At 48.5% G+C, this 22,447-nt stretch overlaps 1 protein-coding gene across 1 annotated transcript; it reads left to right on the top strand.

The window, feature by feature from the left end:
* The first annotated feature begins 121 nt into the window (after positions 1–121).
* On the top strand, positions 122–22,233 carry RBP2 (retinol binding protein 2). Its single transcript, XM_060011336.1, has 4 exons — positions 122–307; positions 15,220–15,398; positions 20,231–20,332; positions 21,881–22,233. The coding sequence occupies exons 1-4, from the start codon at positions 235–237 to the stop codon at positions 21,929–21,931; spliced, it is 405 nt and encodes a 134-aa protein (XP_059867319.1). The 5' UTR covers positions 122–234; the 3' UTR covers positions 21,932–22,233.
* Positions 22,234–22,447: the final 214 nt, after the last annotated feature.

Raw genomic sequence — 22,447 nt, 5'->3', positions numbered from 1 at the left:
GGACACCCACGCCCGGCCACGTCAGGTTTTGAGCATGGGTTGCTCATGGTCCTGCTGAATTTTGCAAAGGAAAGGAAAGTTCCTTTGGGCTGTGCTTTTGACCTTTGAGCGTGTTATCTTCAAAGCCATAAACCTGGTCCACTGGATTATAAAAGTAGCTCATTCTAACACGTTCGCCCTGCAGCCCGCTCCTTGCCGTCCAGCACACACCCACAGTAACCAAAGGCCACCACCATGACAAGGGACCAGAATGGAACCTGGGAGTTGGAGAGTAATGACAACTTTGAAGGCTTAATGAAGGCTCTGGGTAAGGGGGTTGCCAGAGGTGGGAAAGGGGGAGGAGGTGGGAAAGGGAGAGGGAGGGCACTGTGGAGCTCCCCAGACCTGTGTGCAAGCCTCACTCCTCGCTCTTTACCAGCTGTGTAATATCAGGCAAGTCACACTCATTTTCTGAGGCTCAGATTCCTCATCGGCAAGTTGGGAGCAATAATAAATGAGGTTATGTCTAGAATGTCTTTGGCGTACAGAAAAGATTCACTGAATGGGGGAGGCACACACACGCATATGTGAGGAAAGCCAGACTTGAGAGGAAAATGCAGTAGCTCCCCTGCCTTGTGATTGCCATTCCTTAGATAACAAGTTGGATCTGATATGATGCACACATGACCCCTGCATTGCTCTTTCATTAGTCTTATAGTGGAGAAGCACAAAAAAAGAGTAGATAACAAATCTCTCAGCCTAGAGAAAATCAGGCTAGGAAAGGCTTTCATCATATACATCAAACAACTCACTGCTCACCTGACTTCTGAACTAGGCTCCAAGCCAGGGGCTCCATCACCATGTGTCCCGAGTTGACTCTCCTGTGGGATCTCTTGTGGGGCTGGCAGAAAACACACAAAACCAGAGCAAGTGGACCCACAGAGGGGAGCTCACTTTTGGGGGCAGATATTATAGGCCAGGCCCCGGCAAGGAGCACCGGCTGCCTGTCCTTATTTCTGCAATGACCTCCTGATCACCTTTTCTAGCTTTAGATCTCTCCGCATAGGGAGTTCCCAGCTGGAACTTCTCTACGTGAAGCATGAGAAAAAATGGCTGCGGGTGCGATCTGAGGCCCAATAATTTGGATGTGATGATGGGAAGTCTCATCAAGAATGGGAATTGTGGGTTTTTCTGTGCAATTCACTTCTAGCTTGATGACACTTCCACCGTGTCAACAAACAAGGAGAGCTCATGTGACATGTTTTGCAATTTACAGAGGTTGGAAATTTCTTCATGTACTTTAGACATGTTTACAGCACTGGATAGCTTTTTTTCCCCTCCTGGCTACAGAATGTTACCAATATACTTGGGAGAGGGGGGAGGAGACAAAAATCCCCGTATCAGAACCCTAACCCTGTCGCCCCTGCTTTTAGCACCCTGAGTGAGACTAGAAATGGAATCCTGCTTCCATACGTGAGTAAATGGGCTGGAAATGAGCTCAGAACCAGAATTCTGAACAAGATCATACAGAGGAGGAAACAAAACCAGTGGGCCAGCTGAGGCTTTCTCTCTGACGTTGACCAATATTTTAACCTTTCCGCACCAGTCTCCTCATCCACCAGATAGAGAAATAACACCAGCCTTGTTTCTCCAGATGATGTTGGTGGTTGTTTTGAATGATTGAAAGTACTTTATCAAGAGCTTTTTGGTGGTTTCAAGCTTTCAGCAGTGAGCTGAACAAGCCCAACTCAGGGAATATAATAAGAAAGCAATTTTGTGTCCTTTGTTGCTTATTCTTAAATTATATAAAGTCCTATGGTGGCTTTAGGTACAAAATCGAGTCTCAGTTTAGTTTTCGGCTGTACAGGGTGGGCCCCTGGAGCCCCTCTTTCTAGTCTTAAGGTGAGAGGCAAGCACTCCTGTCACCATCCCCTATTCCTTCTGGGGGATGCCGGGATGCAGGGCACCCTGTCAGCTCTGTGCAAAAAAGTCCTCTTCCTAAAAGCAGCCTTCCTCTGGACTCTTTCACACCCACTTACACCCTCCTTGTGCAGGAGGGGTGCGTGGATCGTGAATGTGATGTTTGGATGTCTCTGTCCAGGAGGTTTTGGAGGGAGTGGCCTTTCCAGTTCTCCTTGGTATCGGACACCTCTTATCTCAGAGCTACAGTCATGACTTCCAATTCAACAACTTAACTACATTGATTTCACTCTAATGAGCAAACAGGTTGACCCCTTTGTACGAGTCTCTGCAGTGGAGAGGGGTGGGCTCCCACTTTCCTGATGGAGATTAACACCATAGGGGATGGTACTAGCTAAACGCAGAACGTGGATGTGCTTGGTGCCTTGGTTTACCCAGCTGCTGATGGCCTACAGTATCCCAGGAGCTTGCCCCAGCTTGAATCCATGAGGCTCTGTGCAGAAACGACTCAGCCAGAGTCACCTTCCCACCGTGGAGATGGGACACCTGACCCCTCTCACCTGCGCATGGGGACACAAGTGGGGCAGACAGGCACTGGGACACAAGTGGGGCAGACAGGCACTGGAGACAGGTCTCAAGGGCTCAGCCAGAAGCAGCCAGGTGGGGTTGCCTCCCACAATTGAATCTGCTGAAAGCAACCCAGCAGGAACTTCCCTGGTGGCCCAGTGGTTAAGACTCCATGCTTCCAATACAGGGTACGTGGGAACTATGCCATGTGGTGTGGCCAAAAAAAACCCACCAAAATGCAACCCAGCAGATCTGTACAATTTCCTCCACATCCACCCCACAAGACAGGGGTTGCTTTCCCAACATGACAAGTCAGTGAAGCTTGTCTTCTTGCCCTTTTGAGCGCGAAGCCCTTCGCATTTGGGAAAAACATATGTGGAGATCCTCCCAAATCCCCAGATATGGAAATATCACTAAGTATAACGCCATTCCCTGCCAAAGAGCTGTCTCTTTCTTAGATGTTAATCCCTAGCACCAGGGAGTCGGCTTTCTCTGTGGGCCTGGCGGCTGGTTCCCTAGGAAGGGGATACTCCTGTCGAGAGGTGGGTCTGGGGACAAACTGTCTTTGTTCCCAGTTGGTGACTCACTCCACCCCCCGCCTCCCCACATGACCTGGCTGCCAGCCTCAGCAATGACACATCAGGGCAACCTTTGGGTTTGCCCCAAATTTTCAAACTCATTCGCTGTTCAGAGAATGGGTGACAAGGGTCGATTGTACCTCCTCTCCTGCCTTCTTAGATCTTGTGTTTCCTGAGGCCCTAGACTCTTTCTTGACAGTGAGGAGAGCAGCTGGTGAACTCCTCTACCCTGAGGAAGCTGTCATGCCCTGAGGTCCTCCTTCAGCTTGGATCGGGGAGTCAGGGAGTGGAGGATTGGTCTTCAATCTAAAGGGCAGACCTCTCAAAGTGAGGTCCCCGTGCTGTGAAAGAACGCTTGGGGAGAGTCCATTCACTCTGCCCCGGAGTGAGACCAGCACTGCACGTACCTGGGGAATCATTCAGCTTCTTTTCCAAAGCTTTAGACGACGCCCGTGGAAGCCAGGGACGGTGCCATTTGCAGCAGGCCCAGGCCCAGCCTCTGTTCTCAAGGAGCTCAAACTGGTGCAGAGAGTCAAGCTATAGCTGTGTACAAATTGCATTCCTCTTCTCTATTATAGTGTGATAAATCACCCCCAAAACGTGGCGGCTTGATTTTATTATACAGTGATTTTATCATAGTTATGGGAACTGACCAGGTTCACAGAGGGGGTTCTTGCTAGGAGGCTCTCATTCCATTGCGGTAGGACAGTGGCTGGGGCCAGAGCCATCTCAAAGGCTTCTGGCTCCTGTGTCTGACAGTTGGTGCCGGCCAGCCGCTGAGACCTCATCTACACGTGGTGACCCATGTGGCCTGCGTTTCCTCATAGCACTCTGATTGTGTCTAAAGAGACAGGAGGCAGCAGCTGAATGACCTTTTATAACCCAGACTCAGAAGTCACACAGCATCACTTCCGTCATATTCTATTGGTTGAAGCAGTCATGAGCCCACCCACATTCAAGGGGAAGGTACATAGACCCCGCCTCTCAAAATGTCAAAATCCTATTGTAAGAACAGCCTGTAGGATGAGAGGTGGTGGTATTGCAGCCATTAAAGAAAGTATAGTCTGCCACAGATGGGACAGTGGGTGATTCTGTCCCTTGGGCCTGAAAGGGCTATGGTGACAATAGAACAATGGTGACCAGAAGTGTGTGCGCTGAATGGTGATGGATGGTAACTAGATTTGTGGTGGTGATCACTCTGCAGTCTATACAGACATTGAATTATGATGCTGTACACCTGAAATGTACATAATTTTTTAAAACAGTGTGTGTGGCAGTGAGGGTGGAGGGAGCTACAATAGATGGATCATTGACGGTCTCCTGAGTACTTCTGGGTGGGGTTTTGAAGGAAGGAGAGGAGTGCTCTACACAAGGATAGAGTCAGGTCTGGACCTGTGAGCATGTGCCAAGGTCAGGCTGATGAGGATGTGGGCGGCCAAAGGAAGCAGAAGCCATATTACCAGGGAGTGAAGAGCAAGGGCGGCCGCATGGGTAAGAAGACTCAGAAAGGTACCAGGGCTGGATCTTGAAGCGGTGTGATACCATGTGTGACCATCACCCAAGGACATCAGGTAAGGAGAGGGTCCTGGGAAGAACTGTGTACAGAGGAGAGAAGGGCCACGAGCACACTGACAGCCAGGGCGTGAATAGATCAGCAGAGACAGTCAGAGAACTGAAGGAGGAAGTGGCTGCAGTCGTCCTGGGAAGATGCGAGAGCAGTGCCAAGGAGGGTGTCCAAGGGGTTGTCCATAGCAGGAAACTCACTAGATTTGGTAACTAAGTGGAGAAGAAGCAGGGGGTGAGCCTAAGAAATAAAACCCCACCATGTAACTTTAATCAGGAAGACAGGAATGTATAATGGAAGGCATCTGTTCCAAAACTACTCAGGACTTCCCTGGTGGTCCAGTGGTTAAGAATCCGCCTGCCAATGCAGGGGACACGGGTTTGAGCCCTGGTCCGGGAAGATCCCACATGCCGAGGGGCAACTAAGCCCGTGCGCCACAACTACTGAGCCCGTGCGCCACAACTACTGAAGCCCACGCGCCCAGAACCTGTGCTCTGCAACAGGAGAAGCCACCGCAATGAGAAGCCCGTGCACCGCAACAAAGAGTAGCCCCTGCTCGCCTCAACTAGAGAAAGCCCACGCGCAGCAATGAAGACCCAGCACAGTCAAAAATAAATAATAAATAAATAAAAATAAAAGTACTCAGTTAACATTAAACTTAGACATATTTTAGGAAATCTTTGTTCAATAATTTGTAACCATTAGGAGAAATCCAGTTCTCTTAATTCACAAAAGAAGGTGGGGATCATCTTCTATGAAGAGCATCTTTTCATTGAAATCAACATGTACAGATTTAAAAGAGCAGTGGCGGGGCTTCCCTGGTGGCGCAGTGGTTGAGAATCTGCCTGCTAATGCAGGGAACACGGGTTCGAGCCCTGGTCTGGGAGGATCCCACATGCCGTGGAGCAACTAGGCCCGTGAGCCACAACTACTGAGCCTGCGCGTCTGGAGCCTGTGCTCCGCAACAAGAGAGGCCACGATAGTGAGAGGCCCGCGCACCGCGATGAAGAGTGGCCCCCGCTTGCCACAACTAGAGAAAGCCCTCGCACAGAAACGAAGACCCAACACAACCAAACAATAAATAAATAAACAAATGTGGGGTTTAAAAAAAAAAGAAAAGAATTTAAAATTAATCAATACAATCATAAATAGCATGTAGGTCAAATAATAAAAAGAAAAAAAAATAAAGAGCAATGGCTACTACAAAAAGTCCTAGTGGGTCTCTGGAAAATTCTACCAGGAAAGCGGTAACCTTAGAGGCTGAAGTCAAGCAGCTGCCACCTGAGTGGTCTTTGCTGGGAAATCTTTCCTGATTACCCACAATGTTCAAAAGCCTGTCCTGACTGCAAGGGGCCAAAGTGTAACATCAGAGGTGAGCGCATGCACAAAACATTCTCAGGCCATCATAAGATCGTGCTAGCGTGAGCTTTCTCTACATTGTGTCATTTAATTAATTCAGTTTCAACAAATGCCTTGAGCCTCTATGACATGCCAGGAAGAGCTCTAGGCATTGGTGAAGCGGTGGTAAATGAGGCAACACGTTCCCTGCCCTTGCGGAGTGGGCACGCTAGTGGGAGAGAGACAGGGTAATAGTTTAAGACTCTTTGGGTAGTGGTGAGTGCTTTAAAGAAAATAAAAAGGAATTCTTGGGTGGAGAGTGATGGGTGGTCAGGGAAGGTTGTCTGAGGAGGTGACATTGGAGCCGAGGCTTGAATGCTGCGAAGTGCTGTTCCGGGCACAGGGCACAGCAAAGGCTGGTGTGCTGGGCGTGTGGTGAGCCCAGGGGTAGGTCAGGCCTTACGATGGGCAGACTTAATCCATCTTATTCATATTCTTTAAGGTTCGCTATGACTACAGCGTGAAGAATGAATCACAGGAGGGCAAGACTAGAAACACGGAGGCCCATTACGGAAGCTTCTGTGTTGTTCAGGCAAGAAATGATGATGGTTGGTTTAGGGTGGTGCCCAGGGCTGGAGAAGAGAGGACAGATTCAGTGTATATTTTGATGGTAAAGCTGACAGGGCTTGCAGATAAAAATGAAGCGAGAGGAAATGGAAGAAACGAAGACGGCCCCCAGGCTTAGGCCTGAATAGCTGGGATGGCTGTGACCCTATCAGCTGACATGGCGAAGACATGACAGGGAGTGAGTTTGGACAGGGGTGCCAGACAGGCGGGAATGCGTTAAGAATTCTGATTTACATCTTTTGATTACAGATGCCCATTACCCATCCAAGTGGAGTATTAAAATTGGCATGTTGATATAAGATCTATAGCTTAGGGTAGAGCCAGGGATAGAGCCAAAGGAATGCTTGCCATTTTAAGGAACAAGGAATCTGAAGGTCAGGGAAGTGAAGGAACTTCCCTGGGATCACTTGTGGCTGGAAACTGGTGTTGCTCAGAGAGGAGCCTGGTCTGCCTGCTTCTAACCCCCAAGCACTTGCCATAGCTCGGTTCCAGGTGCAGGTGCTAAGCGTGGGGTTAGGGGAGGGGGAGCTTCGTGCTGAGCAAAGTTCATCAGGATGGGGGCCTCCGAAGCAGGCAGGCAGGACCCTCAGATACATTGCAAGAGGGTCACTCGGAGTCCCTGGGTAAAAATGAATGAATGAATACATGAATGAATGAATGAATGTCTGATGAGCCAACGAGGAGTTAATTTCACGGCATTTGGATTCCTGCCAGTGCTCACAAGTCAATAAAGTTAGACACTTGCCAAAGAATTTGCTTGTGTGGCCTCTAGTTGGACTTTCAAACAGGGACAGTGCTGTAGGTGGGAAAAGCCCAGGTGAAGATAAGTTTGGTCCCTTCCTATGGGTCTCCCCTGGCGTGTAGTGGCAGCTTCTCCTCCTCAACCCCCATCCCAATGGTGCAGACTAGATTATGTGGGGGGGGGGGGAGGTGAAAAGTACAAGGGGAGCAGGGAGGCACCCCAGGGTCTCCAGCCTGCCTCCGCTGGCTAGGGAAGGGTTTGAATGCATTTGGAGGTGTCCCTGAGGGTAAGAGAGAAGGAGGCAGGAAGGGGCAAGGACGGTTCCTCTCTCCATGGATTATCTGGAGGAGGAAATGACATGGAAAGACGGAGAAGATTGCTCTTTCCCTCTGCTTCCCACAATGCCCGAGTGCTGAGGGTTTGTGAATTAAGGAGTTCAGGTTCGAAGCCCGTGGAAGCTGCACTTCGAATGGGTTCCAGGTTTCACAGGATGAAAATGGGTGTATTTCTGCTCTTTAATCGACAAATCGCGTCTACCCTTTCAGGCTACAACTTTAACTTTTTCCACAAGCATATTACAAAGCATTTTAATGCTGAGTAGCATACTCATATTTCAACTTTATGGCCTGCATTGTTCAAAATGCAGTTATGAAAAGTATGCTTTAATAAAGTCACTTCAGTGTTCTCGTTTTTTCTTCTGCAGCAGCTATAAGCCGTATATATTATTCAGAAATAGCTTGCCTTTGTACGTTTTCCTCTGAGATAGAAATTCATTTCACCTGGCTATAAATCAGGCTCGGAGATACCTTTAATCCAGAAAAGCAGATGAAACATATTTGATAACCCTGGTGTTCAAACACCATACCAGGAGAATAATTTTCCCTGCAAAGTACAAAGAGTAAGTGTTTTTGTAGTCTGTGTGTGTATGCCTGTGTATTCTACAGCTGCAGTTAAACGTTTCCTTTTGATTAGAAATATCACAAATCCACCAACAGAATGTTTGGCTTCCTTCCCTGGGGTGGAGCAGAGGTGACATGATTAACTAGCCTGCGCCCACGGTGAAGGGTAGCCAAGAGGCCAAGCCATTTTTCAACCCAGAGAAGAAGCAATGTTTGATTCAATTTGCATAGAGCCCCTAGCAAGATTCCCCGGCTCTGGTCCGAAAGACTGACTGGGGGTGGTGTTTCCAGGACAAACCTCTTCTCTTGGCAGTAGACATTTTTAGCTGCGATCTACCTCTCTGGGCAACCAGGGACAAGCAGTAATTTCCATTTGGGGAGACTTAAACACAATGTGTTTTAGCGGTGGACGATAAACAGAATGTGTTTGTAGGCAAATTGCCAGGAGTGCTGTCCTAGCTGGGCAACTCTGAACCAGCCACTTCAATTCTCTGGGCTTTGATTTCCACATCTGTGGAGTGAAAATAGACTTGCTCTCTGAAGACCACTTAAATTTAGACTTCTAAGTTTCTCTGTAATTCCCAATTCTTCCTTAGTACAGTTGACCCTTGAACAACAGTGGGGGCGGAGGCAGCAGCGGTGTGTTAGGGGAGAGCCCTGCTCTCCGTGCAGTCAAAACTCTGCGTGTAACTTACGGTTGGCCCTCCGTATATATGTGGTTCCTCCGTGTCCGTGGTTCTGCATCCATGGATTTAACCAACCGCAGATGGTGTAGTTCTGTAATTACTATTGAAAACAATCCACATGTAAGTGGACCCATGCAGTTCAAACCCGTGTCTTTCAAGGGTCAACTGCAGTTTTGCCTGGTGCCCTCCCCTCCGTTTCATGTGGTCAACTCATGGCCTGTGGTTTTCTTTCCTCAGCTCCTAACTGTGTCTCCAGCAGGGTTTAGCACAGCCTAAACTTCTCCTCACTCAACACAGAGGGCTAGAGGAGGAACTAAAGTCGTTTCTACCCTTTGGTCAACCTATGGAATGAGGAAACCAGTCCATGCAAAAAAAGGTTTGGCCAGGCTGGATTAAATGCCCATGTGACAGACCAGGGCTATGTGACGAGGGAGGGGGTAGGTCAGCCACCATTATGTTTCTTCAGAGTCCAGGACACTTGGGCTGCATGGAGTGGCAGATGGCTGTGGAGATGCATAAACATGACCTGAATATTTCACTCTGGACTGAATGCCGATCTGACCACTGTTTGACCAGAGGGCAAAAGGCCAAGGAGTGGAGGCCAATGTGCATCAAATACCCCCCAGCTCCTCGGCACTGTGTAAAGCATTTTTGCCATTATTTTAACTGAATCCTTACATAAATAACCCTATGAGATAAGCTTTCTTTTCCCCATTTTACAGTGAGAAACAGGCTCAGAAAGGGAAAGTGACTTCTCTGAGGTCACAAAGCTGGGAGATCAGAGACAGGATTTATGCCTGGATCTGACCCTCACTCTTTTATGCAAGAAGTTCTAAACTTTGGCGTGCACAGAATCGCTTGGAAGGCTTGTAAAAACAAGAGGGGCCCAACCCCCGTAGGTCTAGGGTGGATCCCAGAATTTACATTTCTAAGAGGGTCCCACGTGCTGTGGCGGCTGCCAGCCCAGGGGCCTCACTTTGAGAACCACCGTCCTGGACCGCGGTGCCCACGTTAACCAAACCATAAGTATCTCTTGAGCTCCTACTGTGTGCGTAGCCCTGAGCCTGGTTCTATGGGGACACGGGAGCAAAGAGACAACATCATCCTTGAACTCACAGAGCTGAGACTTGGAGAAAAAAATAATAAACCCCATGAAAGAGAGGAAAATGCCAGGTGGTACCTCTTGCGGGTTAAACCCTGGGCCTGGGAAGCAGGTGAGGAAGGAGGTAAGAAAGAACAGACCATGCTAGAGCAGACAAGGCTGGGGCTGGGAGGAGAGGGGCAGGGATTCAGGGACCAGGTGTGCAGGGAGCATCTGGAAAAATGCAGGGGGCTCCGAGGAAGCCGGCTCATGAGATCAGGGGGTTGATTATGATGGTGTCAGCAGCTACCGCTTATGGGGCCATTACCACAAGCCACCAGCCACTGGGCAGATCTCTTCACAAACACCATCAAATTTCATCCTCAAAACAGCCTGATGCAGTTAGTAATAACTCTACTTACAGCTACTGGCTCTCTGCTGCTTCCAGATCTGGACCCTAGTGTCCAGCGATGGAGCTGAAGTTAGATGTCACCTGGCTCTTTAGGCTGTGTTTCTGGGGGCAGAAGGAGAGGAACACGAATTGGAGTGTAACACGTTAGCCTCTGCCTAGCACAAGGACGTGTTTATACCGACTAGAATGCAGAGAACATTCTTTTGCGGCTTTTCGCAGCTTTAAGGAAGGATTCATTGTGAAGTCAGATATAGTTGACCACTTGGTCCCGTCTAGTCTTCTCCTCTCCAAACAGGCCAGCAGTTGCCTTAAAGGGAGAAAAATTAAACAAGGGGTATTACCATAATTTCAGGGACCAGATGACAGAGATAAATGCCTCAGAAAGGGGTTTGTCAAACTTTCCTGTCTTATGTTCTGTGGAACCCTGGCCAGCTGGAGAGGCCACCACGGAGAGTTCTACAACCACCTAAGATTGGGAAAGGCTGCATCTTCTGTCCTGCTCTTGGAGTTACAAAGCATTTTTCCCAGATTAAAATCTCTGTGAAATTCTTCAGTAAAGAAAGCGGTCAGCCTGTCTTGGTTTTAATTGCTCATTTCTCAAACTTAGCTGATCATGAGCTCCCCTTTAAAAAGAATTTTTGACCACCAGTCTTTTATAGGCTGAGTCCATGGCAAGTACAGTGGGGCACCCTGGGCTCTATGAATGCTGGCCTAGATGCCTAGGAGGGTTCACAGCAGCAGAGAGAGCATTTATCTACCCCCATGCCCTGGGGCCTGCAGGCTGTGTGGCTTTGACCTGCCCCGGTACAATCTTTTTTTTTTTTTATTTTTTATTTTTTGCAGTACGCGGGCTTCTCAGTGTTGTGGCCTCTGCCGCTGCGGAGCACAGGCTCCGGACGCGCAGGCTCAGCGCCCATGGCTCACGGGCCCAGCCGCTCCGCGGCATGTGGGATCTTCCCGGACCGGGGCACGAACCCACGTCCCCTGCATCGGCAGGCGGACTCTCAACCACTGCGCCACCAGGGAAGCCCCCGGTACAATTTCATATGCCACAAAGCTGAAGCTATCAGAAAATGTCCAGCGTTGGAACGTGGTTGCTCCAGCTTGAATTCTTGTAGAGCCCTAAGCCTAGAGAACAATTGCTGTCTAGTGGGGGCAGTGTACATGAGCCCTGGAGAACATAAGCTGCCCCAAACAGAGAGGGCTCATCCAGCTGCATCCAGAAGCCCCTGTGGCTCCAGGGGAAACGTAGAGTCAGAAGTTACTGGTATCTTGGGCAGCCACTGGAAGTGCCCAAACTGGGGTGTCTGACATGATGGGACGGGTCAGCCCAGAGCTGACCCGTAGAGCACGGTGCTGGCCCTGGAGCCAGGCCATCCTGGGTTCAATTACCACCTCTACTGCTTCCTCACTATATAGTCGAGGGCAAATGACACAGCCTCTCTGAGCCAGGCTTTTCCCTGGTAAAATGGAGAATAACATAGTACTTATCTCGTGGGTTTCTTGGGAGAATGAAGTGAGAGAATCTTCCCAAGGGAGGTTCCACTATGGGACAGCATTCCTGGTTGGTTAAAAGGCATGTCTTAACTATCACCCCAAATACTACCAAAGGTCCACACAGCATGGCCCCCAGAGTCACCTTACCTAAAACTTAGCTCCTAAGTTCCCCCATAAAATTCTTTACCTCTCTGCTTCTACCTTGGTTACCTAAACTGAGAACCTCTGTTTTCACCTCCCAGCTTGATCTTCCACACATCCTTCCAATAATCAAACCCTTGTGATTGCTTTCCACCTGTGTAATCTTAGACAAGTCACTTAACCTCTCTGGGCCTCCGCGTCATCACCTATACCATGAGGGATTTTGGCGAGCAAAAGGACCTCAGTCCTTGTCTTCTTTGAGGAAAGAATTCAACAAACAGACCAAGATTGTAAAGTGGGCACAGAGTTTATTAGAAGCACAGTACGTGTGGGAGAGCACACAAGCAGTTTACTTAGGGCAGAAGCAAGTTACACACTCGAAGGAGAAGAGTGGGGCGTCCTTGGGAGTGAGGGGCACGCAGTAGGGGCAGCTTAGGTCGTTAACATGGGGTTAATCTTCTGGGGCTTAGATGAGGGTGACTCCCCTTTTCCTCCCCTATGATTGTGTCATCGGCAGTTCCTCATCTGGACTTCCACCAGGCACCATTCTGAAACCTTCCCGTGAGCACCTAAGCGAAACCCACAGGGGTGGGGATGGGGTCACAACGGCAATGCTAATGATATTATAATGATATTACAATACGGCCAGGGTTACTAGAGGGCGACTTGAGACCCCCCTCTGTGCATGTGTGGGGCTGAGAAGTCCTCTCTGAAGGCAGGAATGAGGAGGCTGCCAGTGGGCTCCTTTGCCTTTCATCCAGTCGTCAGCCACCTGAGTGTTTTTATTGCATAGGCTCCACGGTTTTCATGGGCAGAGTTTCTTGCTCAGATGCTACAAAGTTTCCGTTTTGGATGCCATTCCTCCATGTGTCCTGGCCTCGTTAAGTGCAAAACAAGGAGGTGGCTTTGCCTTCTCCCTAATACCTATGCATGAAGAGGCTGTGCTTGGGCCCAGCCTTGAGTTTTCCTACCTCAAGGGGAGTAGGTGCTTAAACAGTAGCTTTCAAATCTCTTAAACCATTGAAGTCTTTCTCCAAACAGCCCCCTGAGAGGAAATCCAAGGTTTAAAACCACCCAGAGATTCAGGGTCTGAGATGAGGCCCAGAGATCTGTAGTTTTTACATCTTCCCAGGTGATTCTGATGGGCAGCCATCGGTGAATCCTTAGACCGGGCAAGTTCTCAACCGATAGTAGTGAACAAGAGTTGAACAAAGCACTGGCGTGCGTACACCAGCTCAGGCCAACTTGAACCTATTTCTCTTTTCAACTTAGGATACAGCTATATAATCCTTTTACCTTCTGGGTTGCCTGTTATTACTTGAAATTATTCCCTGATTTTATACAATTTAGAGTCCAAAAGACCAGCCAAGGTCCTTCCTGGATTCTGCTGTGGTCCAAGCATCCAGCTTGGACCTCTTCTTCTTGGTCCTTTAGGAGAAGGAAGATGATAATGACCAAAGAGGGATTCAGAAGAAATGTGTCAGAAGGGAAATGGGGAAAGAGGGTGAGGGAAGTGATGCTTGGCTACCAGGGAAGGACAGCAGAAGGGGTGGGGATGCGACCATCGGAGATGTTCATTCTCTGAATTGAAAGCGGCTCCACGAACTGTTGGTAACCGCTGGTCTCACTCATGCGCACACTAGTATTTATCCCCCACCAGATAGCACACAGTGTGAAGTTTAATCACCTACTACCATAGAGATGAGGCTGGAAATCTCAGAGAAACAGCCCTCAGTGAATCTGAACTGTTCTTACTTTTGAAGTCGTTATTACCTTGGGTTATGAGCGAATCAATCTCAGTGTTTTTTGAAACCTTCCAGGTAAACTTTCTTAAAAAAAAAAATTAAAGATTTATATTGGCATCTGAAGATATCTGGAGAATTCACAGGCATAAAGGAGGTCAAAGGTCAAATATCATTTGGCTAGAGACAAAAGGCTTAATGATGTTTGTAGCAAGGGTAGAAATGTAGCAGTTCCAGTATTATCCTGTTTCTACATCATTTCTATAGGACAGTGACATTTTGGCTTGGGTGACATTTTATGCACAATCAGAGGTTAACAGGAGGTGGGCTCAGCACTTAGCTTAGGAAATGAAACACTCTATTGAAGGGCATGTTCCCTTTTACTTACAAATGGTCTCTCAGAAACGAATAAGATTTTCTTTAAAATATCAAGGCAAAAAAACAGATGTAAATGGAGTAGATGCAGCAAAACCTTGACAGTTGTTCAATCTGCATGATGGGTGTACCGGGTTCCTTGTACTCTCCCCTCTACTTTGGTTTGTTTGAAATCTTTCATAATAAAAATATAAACAATGATTCATCTTTTCCTTAAAAACAACAAAAGAAATGACTGAGTAAGTGTTTATTTTTTTTTTATTTTTTATTTTTTTTGCAGTACGCGGGCCTCTCACTGTTGTGGCCTCTCCCGTTGTGGAGCACAGGCTCCGCACACGCAGGCTCAGCAGCCACGGCTCACAGACCCAGCCGCTCCGCGGCATGTGGGATCCTCCCCGACCGGGGCACGAACCCGGGTCCCCTGCATCGTTAGGCGGACTCTCAACCACTGCGCCACCAGGGAAGCCCCTGAGCAAGTGTTTATTAAGTGTCTGAAATATGCCTAAGCTGCGCTGGGGCCATGACTGAGGCAGAACCTTCCCCAGATCTGCTGTAAAAATGGAAGTTTGTAGGTATTCTTCCCTTCAGTGGGCATGAACAAAAGATCCATCTTTATCCAGGATCTAGACTGGTTATTTTTAAACAGTCTTTTTCCTTTTAAACCATGAAGTCTTCTGTTCAGCAAACTCTTAGGAGGAAACCAATATGTCAAATAGATAGAAGGGAGCTGCTGTGAGGGCAGGGGCATGTGCGTGTGTATATGTAGGCGTGTGCGTGTATATATGTGTATGTGCGCATGGGCGTGCACACACACACACTGGGGAGTTGCAGCTCAGGGGTGCTACCTCCCCTCCCACCAGGGCTCCCGAGGAGATGCCCAGGGACCCTGGGTTTCCCGACCGTTGACTGAGATGCCCAAACTGGCCGTGTGCAAGACAGCTCTTGTTTCCCACTTGAGCAAAGAATGTGGCCGGCCTGAGGTCTGCATCTCTGGTCCTGTTTGGCCTTGTTAAAGAAATGAACGCGTCTGGCTGAGCACATCATAACCTCCACCACTCCCTTTGCCCACAGATATTGATTTCGCCACCCGCAAGATCGCCATCCATCTGGCTCAGACGAAGATCATTGAGCAAGACGGTGATAACTTCAAGACGAAAACCAACAGCACGTTCCGAAACTACAACTTGGATTTCACAGTCGGGGTGGAGTTTGACGAGTACACGAAGGGCCTGGACAACCGGAATGTTAAGGTACTGACCAGAGTGGAGTTTTCCTCCGCACGGTCTTGGCGCAGGGGCTGGCTGTTTAGCTGCACAATGAAAAAATGACAGAAACGACCTGGGAGGCGTCAGGAGAGGGGGACCAGAATGGACTTAATGATGCTGGCAATAAGCAAGTATTGAAAGCTTAGTGGGAAGAAGCAGGCTGGCTTCTGCGTGTAGCTTATAAGCCAAGGAGGGATTAAAGGATGCTGACCTCTCCAGGAGCCAGGGTAGGAGACCAACTCATACGCTGACATGGGCCTGGCACGCAAAGCAAAGAGGCCAGGTGGGCTCGTAGGGAAGGACGTTGACGGTGCCAGCAGGATAGCATAGCATCATCCTGGGAGCAGCTCCTCGGCAGCAGACAATCATTGCCATGGAGAACTGAGGCCTCATGTTGCTAGAATTTTTTTTTCTTTTCAGGAGCTGTTGAACATTCATAGGTTCTTATATGAAATATCTCAATTTTAGATGATTCCAACTGATTTAATTTTTTTTTTTTTTAGAAAAATGCAATGCAAATCACACCAAAAAATCAGTAGACTAGATGAAGTCAGGCTTTCTCCAATCCTAGAAACCCAGATAAATCTCTGGCAAGCTTATGGCTTCAGTCTCAGCCTCACCTTAACTCTCAGGACATAATCGAGGAAATCCTCCACGCATCAGAAGGCACACTTCTAGCCGCTTGAAGTTTTTGGATGTAAGGAGGCCCCTAAAATGAGCAGAGACCTCTGAGTGCAGAGTGGGGAGTTATCTCCAAGCCCGAGAACTGGAGTCTGCAGAGTAGGCAGGCCCTCATCCAAGGGGCTTTTTGTGAATAAGGCAGAGGTTGGTAGCAGCGGGGAGAAGTAGGGCAGTGGTGGGAAAGGCGGGGCCCTCGGCAGGTCCCCTCTCCTCCTGCATCACCTGGTGGTATCACAGCCCAGTGACTGATTGTTGCACGGTCCACATTCACGCTCAGTGTGAACATCTTTGGTTTTCCAAATCCAATTACACCTGGGCAGTCCCAACAACAGAAATGGGGGAAAATCCAATCTCAGCCGCATTTAAGGATTCCCGCACCCAAATCTTAGCATCTATACGAGAACGCCGGGGACTGCACGGTCCAGTGCAAGCCCATGTGGTTTATACAGAAGTGGGCAGCTTGAGCCCTTGTGGCACCCACTCCCTCTGTGCCAACGCAGCCACCAAGACCTCTGCCCTGGCTCCCAAGCTGAGGAGGGCCGGGCTGAGATTCCTGTGCCCAGGTATCCGTGCTCTCAAGGCTGCAGAGGGCCACCCTCTCAGAGCACCACAGCGAAGCAGGGCCCTCCACCCTGCCCTTCCCCTTTCCCCATGAGCCCCACTCCTCCCAGAGCCCCACTCTTCTCTGGTGCTTCCAGGAGTTCCTTCCAAGTCGAAGTCTCAACTCTTCCCCCAAAGCTCTGGCTGCTCTCCCGGGGTGGGGAGGAAAAGCTGTCATCATTCTTTGGGGATGATTCTAAAGCCAAAAGAGCAGGACACATTTTATTTCTCAACCAAGTTGTCCTGCCACATTGATCATCTCAGCCAATGAGTCAGGGTTGAATGACGTTTGGGCTCCTTGAAAAGAAAAGTGGGAAATGGAAAGGCCTTTGGAAATGCTTCCATCAAACCAGTCTTGGCAGGAGACGCGAAGCTCCCGAGCTCCGGAACGGCCCCTTGTAGAATCCCGCCCCGAGCAGTTGCTGGATCGGCAAGCTTTTCTGAGCTGTGTGGCTGCGAGGCCAATTCATCAGACACCAGAAATGATAGGAAAATTTGTCTCAGAATTTTTGCAACCCTCTGCTGTTCTAACCTAATCAGTTCCAAATGATCCATTTTCCCCTTGCTTCTCAGTTTGGGGCGTGGGCTATTGAAAAGCAGGCCTGTCCTCTCTGACTCATTTTTTATCACCTTTGATGGTGGAGAACTCACTCTTACTGAAATAAGTCATGTCCTTTTGGCCCTTCCTGACCCTTAAAGGGTTCCATCTGTTAACAACTAGGCTTCTGCCTCTCCCTTCCATGCTCTGTCCTCTCTGAGTGCCATCCTCTCTCCAGGATTGGCTCTTAGCCCTGCAGAGAGAGATAATCCCCTTTCTCACTTCTGGTGTCTGCTTTGCCTGCAGCAAAAAGCCAGGGCTAATAAACACACACACACACACACACACACACACACACACACACACACACACGAGACTGAGAAGTACTCAGACAGAATTTGCCCAGCCTCCAGCAAAGGGTTGTTCCCATGAGAATCACAACACAGAGCAGGTGCCCTTGGCACTACCTTCTTCCTGTGACTTGACTGCAACCCTTTAGCTGGAGAGGCACGGCAGGGAGTGGGTGAGTCTATCCCTCTGATTAATTTCTGTTGCCCACCCTTGGTGGCACACCCAAGTGCACAAAAATCTTGCGTCTGTGTGCACATGTGCATTTGCGTGTGCGTGTAGTGCTCCTCTACTCTTGTTCTCCAGGACTCCACTTCTTAACTCCTTGGTCACCCTCACGAGCCCCTCTGAAAGAGGGCAGACAGATAGATATTCATTCAATCAACATGCATTAGGTGTCCTTGATGTGTAAGACCATATGGGCTGGGGGATTGGAAGACACAGACCTTGCCCAAATAGAAGATGTGAGTCTTTTCTTGTCTACGTGGGAGGGATCTCTGGAATATTCCAGACAACATCTCGCTTCCAGAAGAGGAAAGAGAACAACCTATGAATTAAGCTTCTCTAAGACATTCGAAACTGTGAGGCTTAAGATGGTCCTAAAGGAGGAGGAGACATGTTTTCTTTAGAAAACATGTAGAATTTTACTTTTAAATTAATTTGGGGAATATTAATACATATGCATGCTTTAAAAAAAATTAAACACTAAAAAGTGAAACTTCCTTCCTATCCTGGCCCCCAGCTCCTTAGTTCCCTCCCCAAGGGACAATCACTATTAAGGGTTTTTTTTGCCTCCTTGGAGAGAACGTGTACAAACATATGCATGCATCCCCACTGCTCCTTTCTTTTATGCACATGGCCCTCCTCCTTGCTTTTCTAACTTAAACTATACACTATGGAGACTGCTCTTCTCTGTAAGTGCAGAACTGCCTTCTCCTTTCAAGGGCTACGGAGCGGGGAGGAACCACACCGTATTTAACCAGTCGCCACTGATGCAATTTATGAGGTTTCCAGGCCTTTGCTGTAACAAACAACACTGTGATGGGCTGAAGAGTAAAATAAGGAGGAATAAAATTGTACCTAAAATATATAATATGGTCAAGGTCAAATATTGCTTTAGAAACAGGTAGACTTAACAATCTGTAGAAAACAGATATCCACCAAAAAACAGACCTGAAGTGAATTAAAAAAAACCAAAAACACAGGTTCGTTTATCACCAACTGGGTTTGCAAGATAGGGAGGAAAATAAACACCTGGTCCTTAGCATAATATTGTTCATAGAGGTGTAATATGGTTTGCACATACTTGGAAGAAAACCGACTCACATCAGGATCATCCCCGAGAAAGGGCAGCACCAAGACACCACCACTGCCCGGATGGGAATGATACCGTCAACCTCACATGCAAGCCTAATGTGGGCACAGAGGTGGGTGGCCTTGAAGGACCACTTAGGGATAGTACACATCGTCCCATGGCAGATACTAAGACAGGTAAAGTGGGAGGAACAGGAGGAAGAGGAACTGGGGCAGGGTGTGAAATTTGTAAATATGTAAATTTAGTAAGAGGGGTTAGAGCCTCTTGTGGTTCAGCCTCTTGTGGCTTCTCCAACCTGCTGGTCAACCCAGCCTGGTTGTCCAGCACAAGCTCTGCATCTCTGCTGCCTTCCCTGTGCTAATTGATCAGCATCTCCCGGTTCTGGCTTTGGAGCCAGGTCCATCTCCCGGTTCTGGCTTTGGAGCCATATGTGCAGCCCCCCCCCCCGCTAACTAGGTAGCTTCCCTGCCTTTATTATTGCCCTACGGTGGGCAGTCCTCACAATGTGTTTCCCATAGGGAAAATTCTCAGAAGTAAAATTTCTAGGTCAAAGAGTATACACAATGTTATACTTTGAAAGGTAATGTAAAATTGCCCTGCAAAAAGATTCATACCGATTTATATATGCACCAGCCCTGTGTGAGGGTCCATGCTTCTCTGTACCCCCTCCAACCCAGCGTGTTATTAGACTCTTTGATCTTTGACCACAGGATGAATTGTATCTGAAAAACAAACAGACTTAACTTGCATTTCTCTTGTTATAAGTGAGGTTGAATATATTTTCTTATGTTTAAAAGCCATCTGCTAGGGTGTTTTGTTTTGTTTTGTTTATCCTTGTAAGCTGTTGGGTTGGTGTCCTGTGTTGAAATTCCTATTAGGTTAATGATCTTTTCCTTATTGATGTACAGGTGTCCTTTGTATGTAAGGAAATCGGGTCTTTGTCTGATACGTGTTACAATTATTTTTCCCAGTTTGTTATTCACCTATTGACTTTGAGGTATCTTTCCCTTCCAGAAATTTTACCTTGTGACATAGTTCAATTCATCATCTTTTCCCCCACCGATCTGGAATGCTGTCTTTACCATATGGTAAAATGGAAGAGTAGAAGTCTTTCAAAGAGAACAGAACCGGCCAAGATAAGTCGGTCTGGCTAGAATGAAGGGCATATGCGGAAATGAGGCTGGTGGGATGCTGGCGCGGCTGTGGCCGAGAGCTCTGCTCTGGGGACGGAGCAGAAGCCCAGGAGTGGCTGCAGGAAATGCAACTGCAGGTTTACATGTGTTCAGTCCCCATCAAGACCATACATTTGATTTGCCTGGAAACCTCTCATTACAGACTCTGATCACCTGGGAAGGTGATGTCCTCGTGTGCGTGCAGAAGGGGGAAAAGAAGAACCGAGGCTGGAAGCAGTGGGTCGAGGGGGACAAGCTGCACCTGGTAAGTCCCCAGCTCCCCTCCACTCTGCTTATGCCAACCGCCGGTTCACCCAGCCAGGTGCTTTGACGAGAAAAAATGGCCTTGTCCTCCTCCCCTAAGCTCCAGCCAAATGCCTGTGGTCAAATGCGTGAGCCATTCCCATCTGGCTCAGGGGACTCCAGGAGGAAATCTATATGTCTGTTTCTGTGAACGGCTGAAATTAAAAGGAAAGTTCAAGATGCTGAGTTAGGAAGCCGAGATCCAAGGAGAAATACAGGGAAGCTGTCAAAGGTCAGCCGGGGAGAAATGCGAGGCACAGAATTAAGATGCCCTGGAGGAGGGTGAGACCCGGCCTCCTCAGTGATGTGAGCCTAGGAAGGAGAGGGGTTGTCGTGGGCTCGGGATGCATGGGAGCGGGTTGCACTGGGAACTGCCTGTAGACCGCAGGCACTGGCCTCACACCCTAAGCTATGTCCACCTGATCCCCAAATATTTTAGTTTAATTTGACACCGGAACAGAGCAGTTGGAATAAATTATTTCTGATTTCCTTGTATAAATTATATCCGTCTACATAGCTTAATTTTTCACTCTTCAGTCTTTAAGGCAAGCGATTTGTCCAACATTCAATAGTGAAAGATCTTTCACTCCTTCATGCATTCAGTCACTCGCTTGTTAAAGGAATGGCTCATTTAATGGATGGCTCTTTATTCATTCACCTGTGGAGTCAAGCAGGTACCTGGCTCTAGTGTCAGCATTCATGTCACAGGGTGCCCTTCAGAGCCAGCCTTGCCTCACCTGAGCTCTTTATTTCAGAGACAATGTCAACTGGTGATAAATGGGAAGCAGTCACTGTTTTCCATCGACAGTTTTCCCTACCTGCTCCGGTTTGGAAGGTGGATTTTTTTAATTGTAGTACAAACCCCAGCTGTCCCTGTGGCTAAGCCAGGGGATTCATCATCAACTGCAATGATTTTTGTGGTCGTTCCCACACTCGTGTTTTTCCTCTCCTCCCTCAAAGGGTCACGAGGCGCAGATAAGGCCTGGGGGCTCCCTCTGTCCAGATGAAAGGCAGCATCTTGTCTGCCCAGGCAGGCCTGGGGGAGCCCTTCCGCAGCCCATGCCCTGTCATTGCCTGTGCTGCCACCAACCAACGTTCTCATCACCAGAGGCCAGAAAACCCACAGGGTGCAGGGACAGCTCACCAGGCCCTTGCCTTCCAAATGCTCCCCACTAGATCCTGCCCTTCTTTGTGGCTTTGCTGCCTTTTATAAATTAAGCGATGTTGCTTTAATCACGAGAGTAGGAGAAATCCTGCTCAAGAGGATAATTTCTTTGCATTTTTCATTTTTATAGTTGTTCAAGCTCAATTCAAGTGTCAAAATCAAATTACTGCTACCTGCAGGGCACGCCAGCTGATTGGGTCTCTGAGAGGCTCTTTGCGCAGAATGACTGAGTGTCCTCTTCATTCCGGCTCCTCCCCCACCCCAACTCACAGGCACCCAGAGGGCTGGGGGTGGGCGGAAGGAAGGCCTGGCTTGTTAGTCACTCACCTGCTTCTGATGTTGCAGGAGCTGACGTGCGACGACCAGGTGTGCCATCAAGTGTTCAAGAAGAAGTGATGGCCGTGAGAAGTGGACCCCTTGTCCCCAGCTTCCCCAGAGCCTCTCGAGGAGCCCCATGTCTCCAGATGACCCCTCCCAAGTCTCGCCTTTGCTCACCACAGCCTCAAATGACCCTCAAAAGCACGCGCTCCATGCTCCCCATGAAGAGCTCTCTGCTGGCTTTGGGGAGCAGCCGCAGGAACCCCCTACTCCCGATAGAGCCCATGGAGGCACCTGGATGGGTTTTAAACAGAACGAGTATGTGACAGACATAGTCAGCCTTCCTTGAAAACTGGCATTAAACGAGAAAACAAAAATCACTCCCATACTTTGAAACCCTTCCATCTATTCCCCTTTATTTCTAGAACTGTCACTTTTATCCGCAAGCAGAAGAGGTCATTGCCTGCATGGTGGTTTTCTGTGCAGCTTTTGTTGTTTAGTTTTCAGTTTAGTTTAGCTTCGTTTCTTTGTCGTTAGTTTGGGTGTAGGGGTTGTTTTACCTGGAAACACTCTCCGGCCAGCACAACATATCCC

This window comes from Delphinus delphis, chromosome 4, assembly GCF_949987515.2.
Source record: "Delphinus delphis chromosome 4, mDelDel1.2, whole genome shotgun sequence".
Classification (NCBI taxonomy): Eukaryota; Metazoa; Chordata; class Mammalia; order Artiodactyla; family Delphinidae; genus Delphinus; species Delphinus delphis.
This window is presented reverse-complemented; position numbering and strand designations above follow the sequence as displayed.

Excerpts from the sequence above, each read along its gene's own strand:
- RBP2 (XM_060011336.1), top strand. The coding sequence starts at position 235 with ATGACAAGGGACCAGAATGGAACCTGGGAGTTGGAGAGTAATGACAAC. Across the intron at positions 15,399-20,230 it reads TGGACAACCGGAATGTTAAG|ACTCTGATCACCTGGGAAGG; the intron begins GTACTGACCAGA and ends CTCTCATTACAG. Across the intron at positions 20,333-21,880 it reads AGGGGGACAAGCTGCACCTG|GAGCTGACGTGCGACGACCA; the intron begins GTAAGTCCCCAG and ends CTGATGTTGCAG.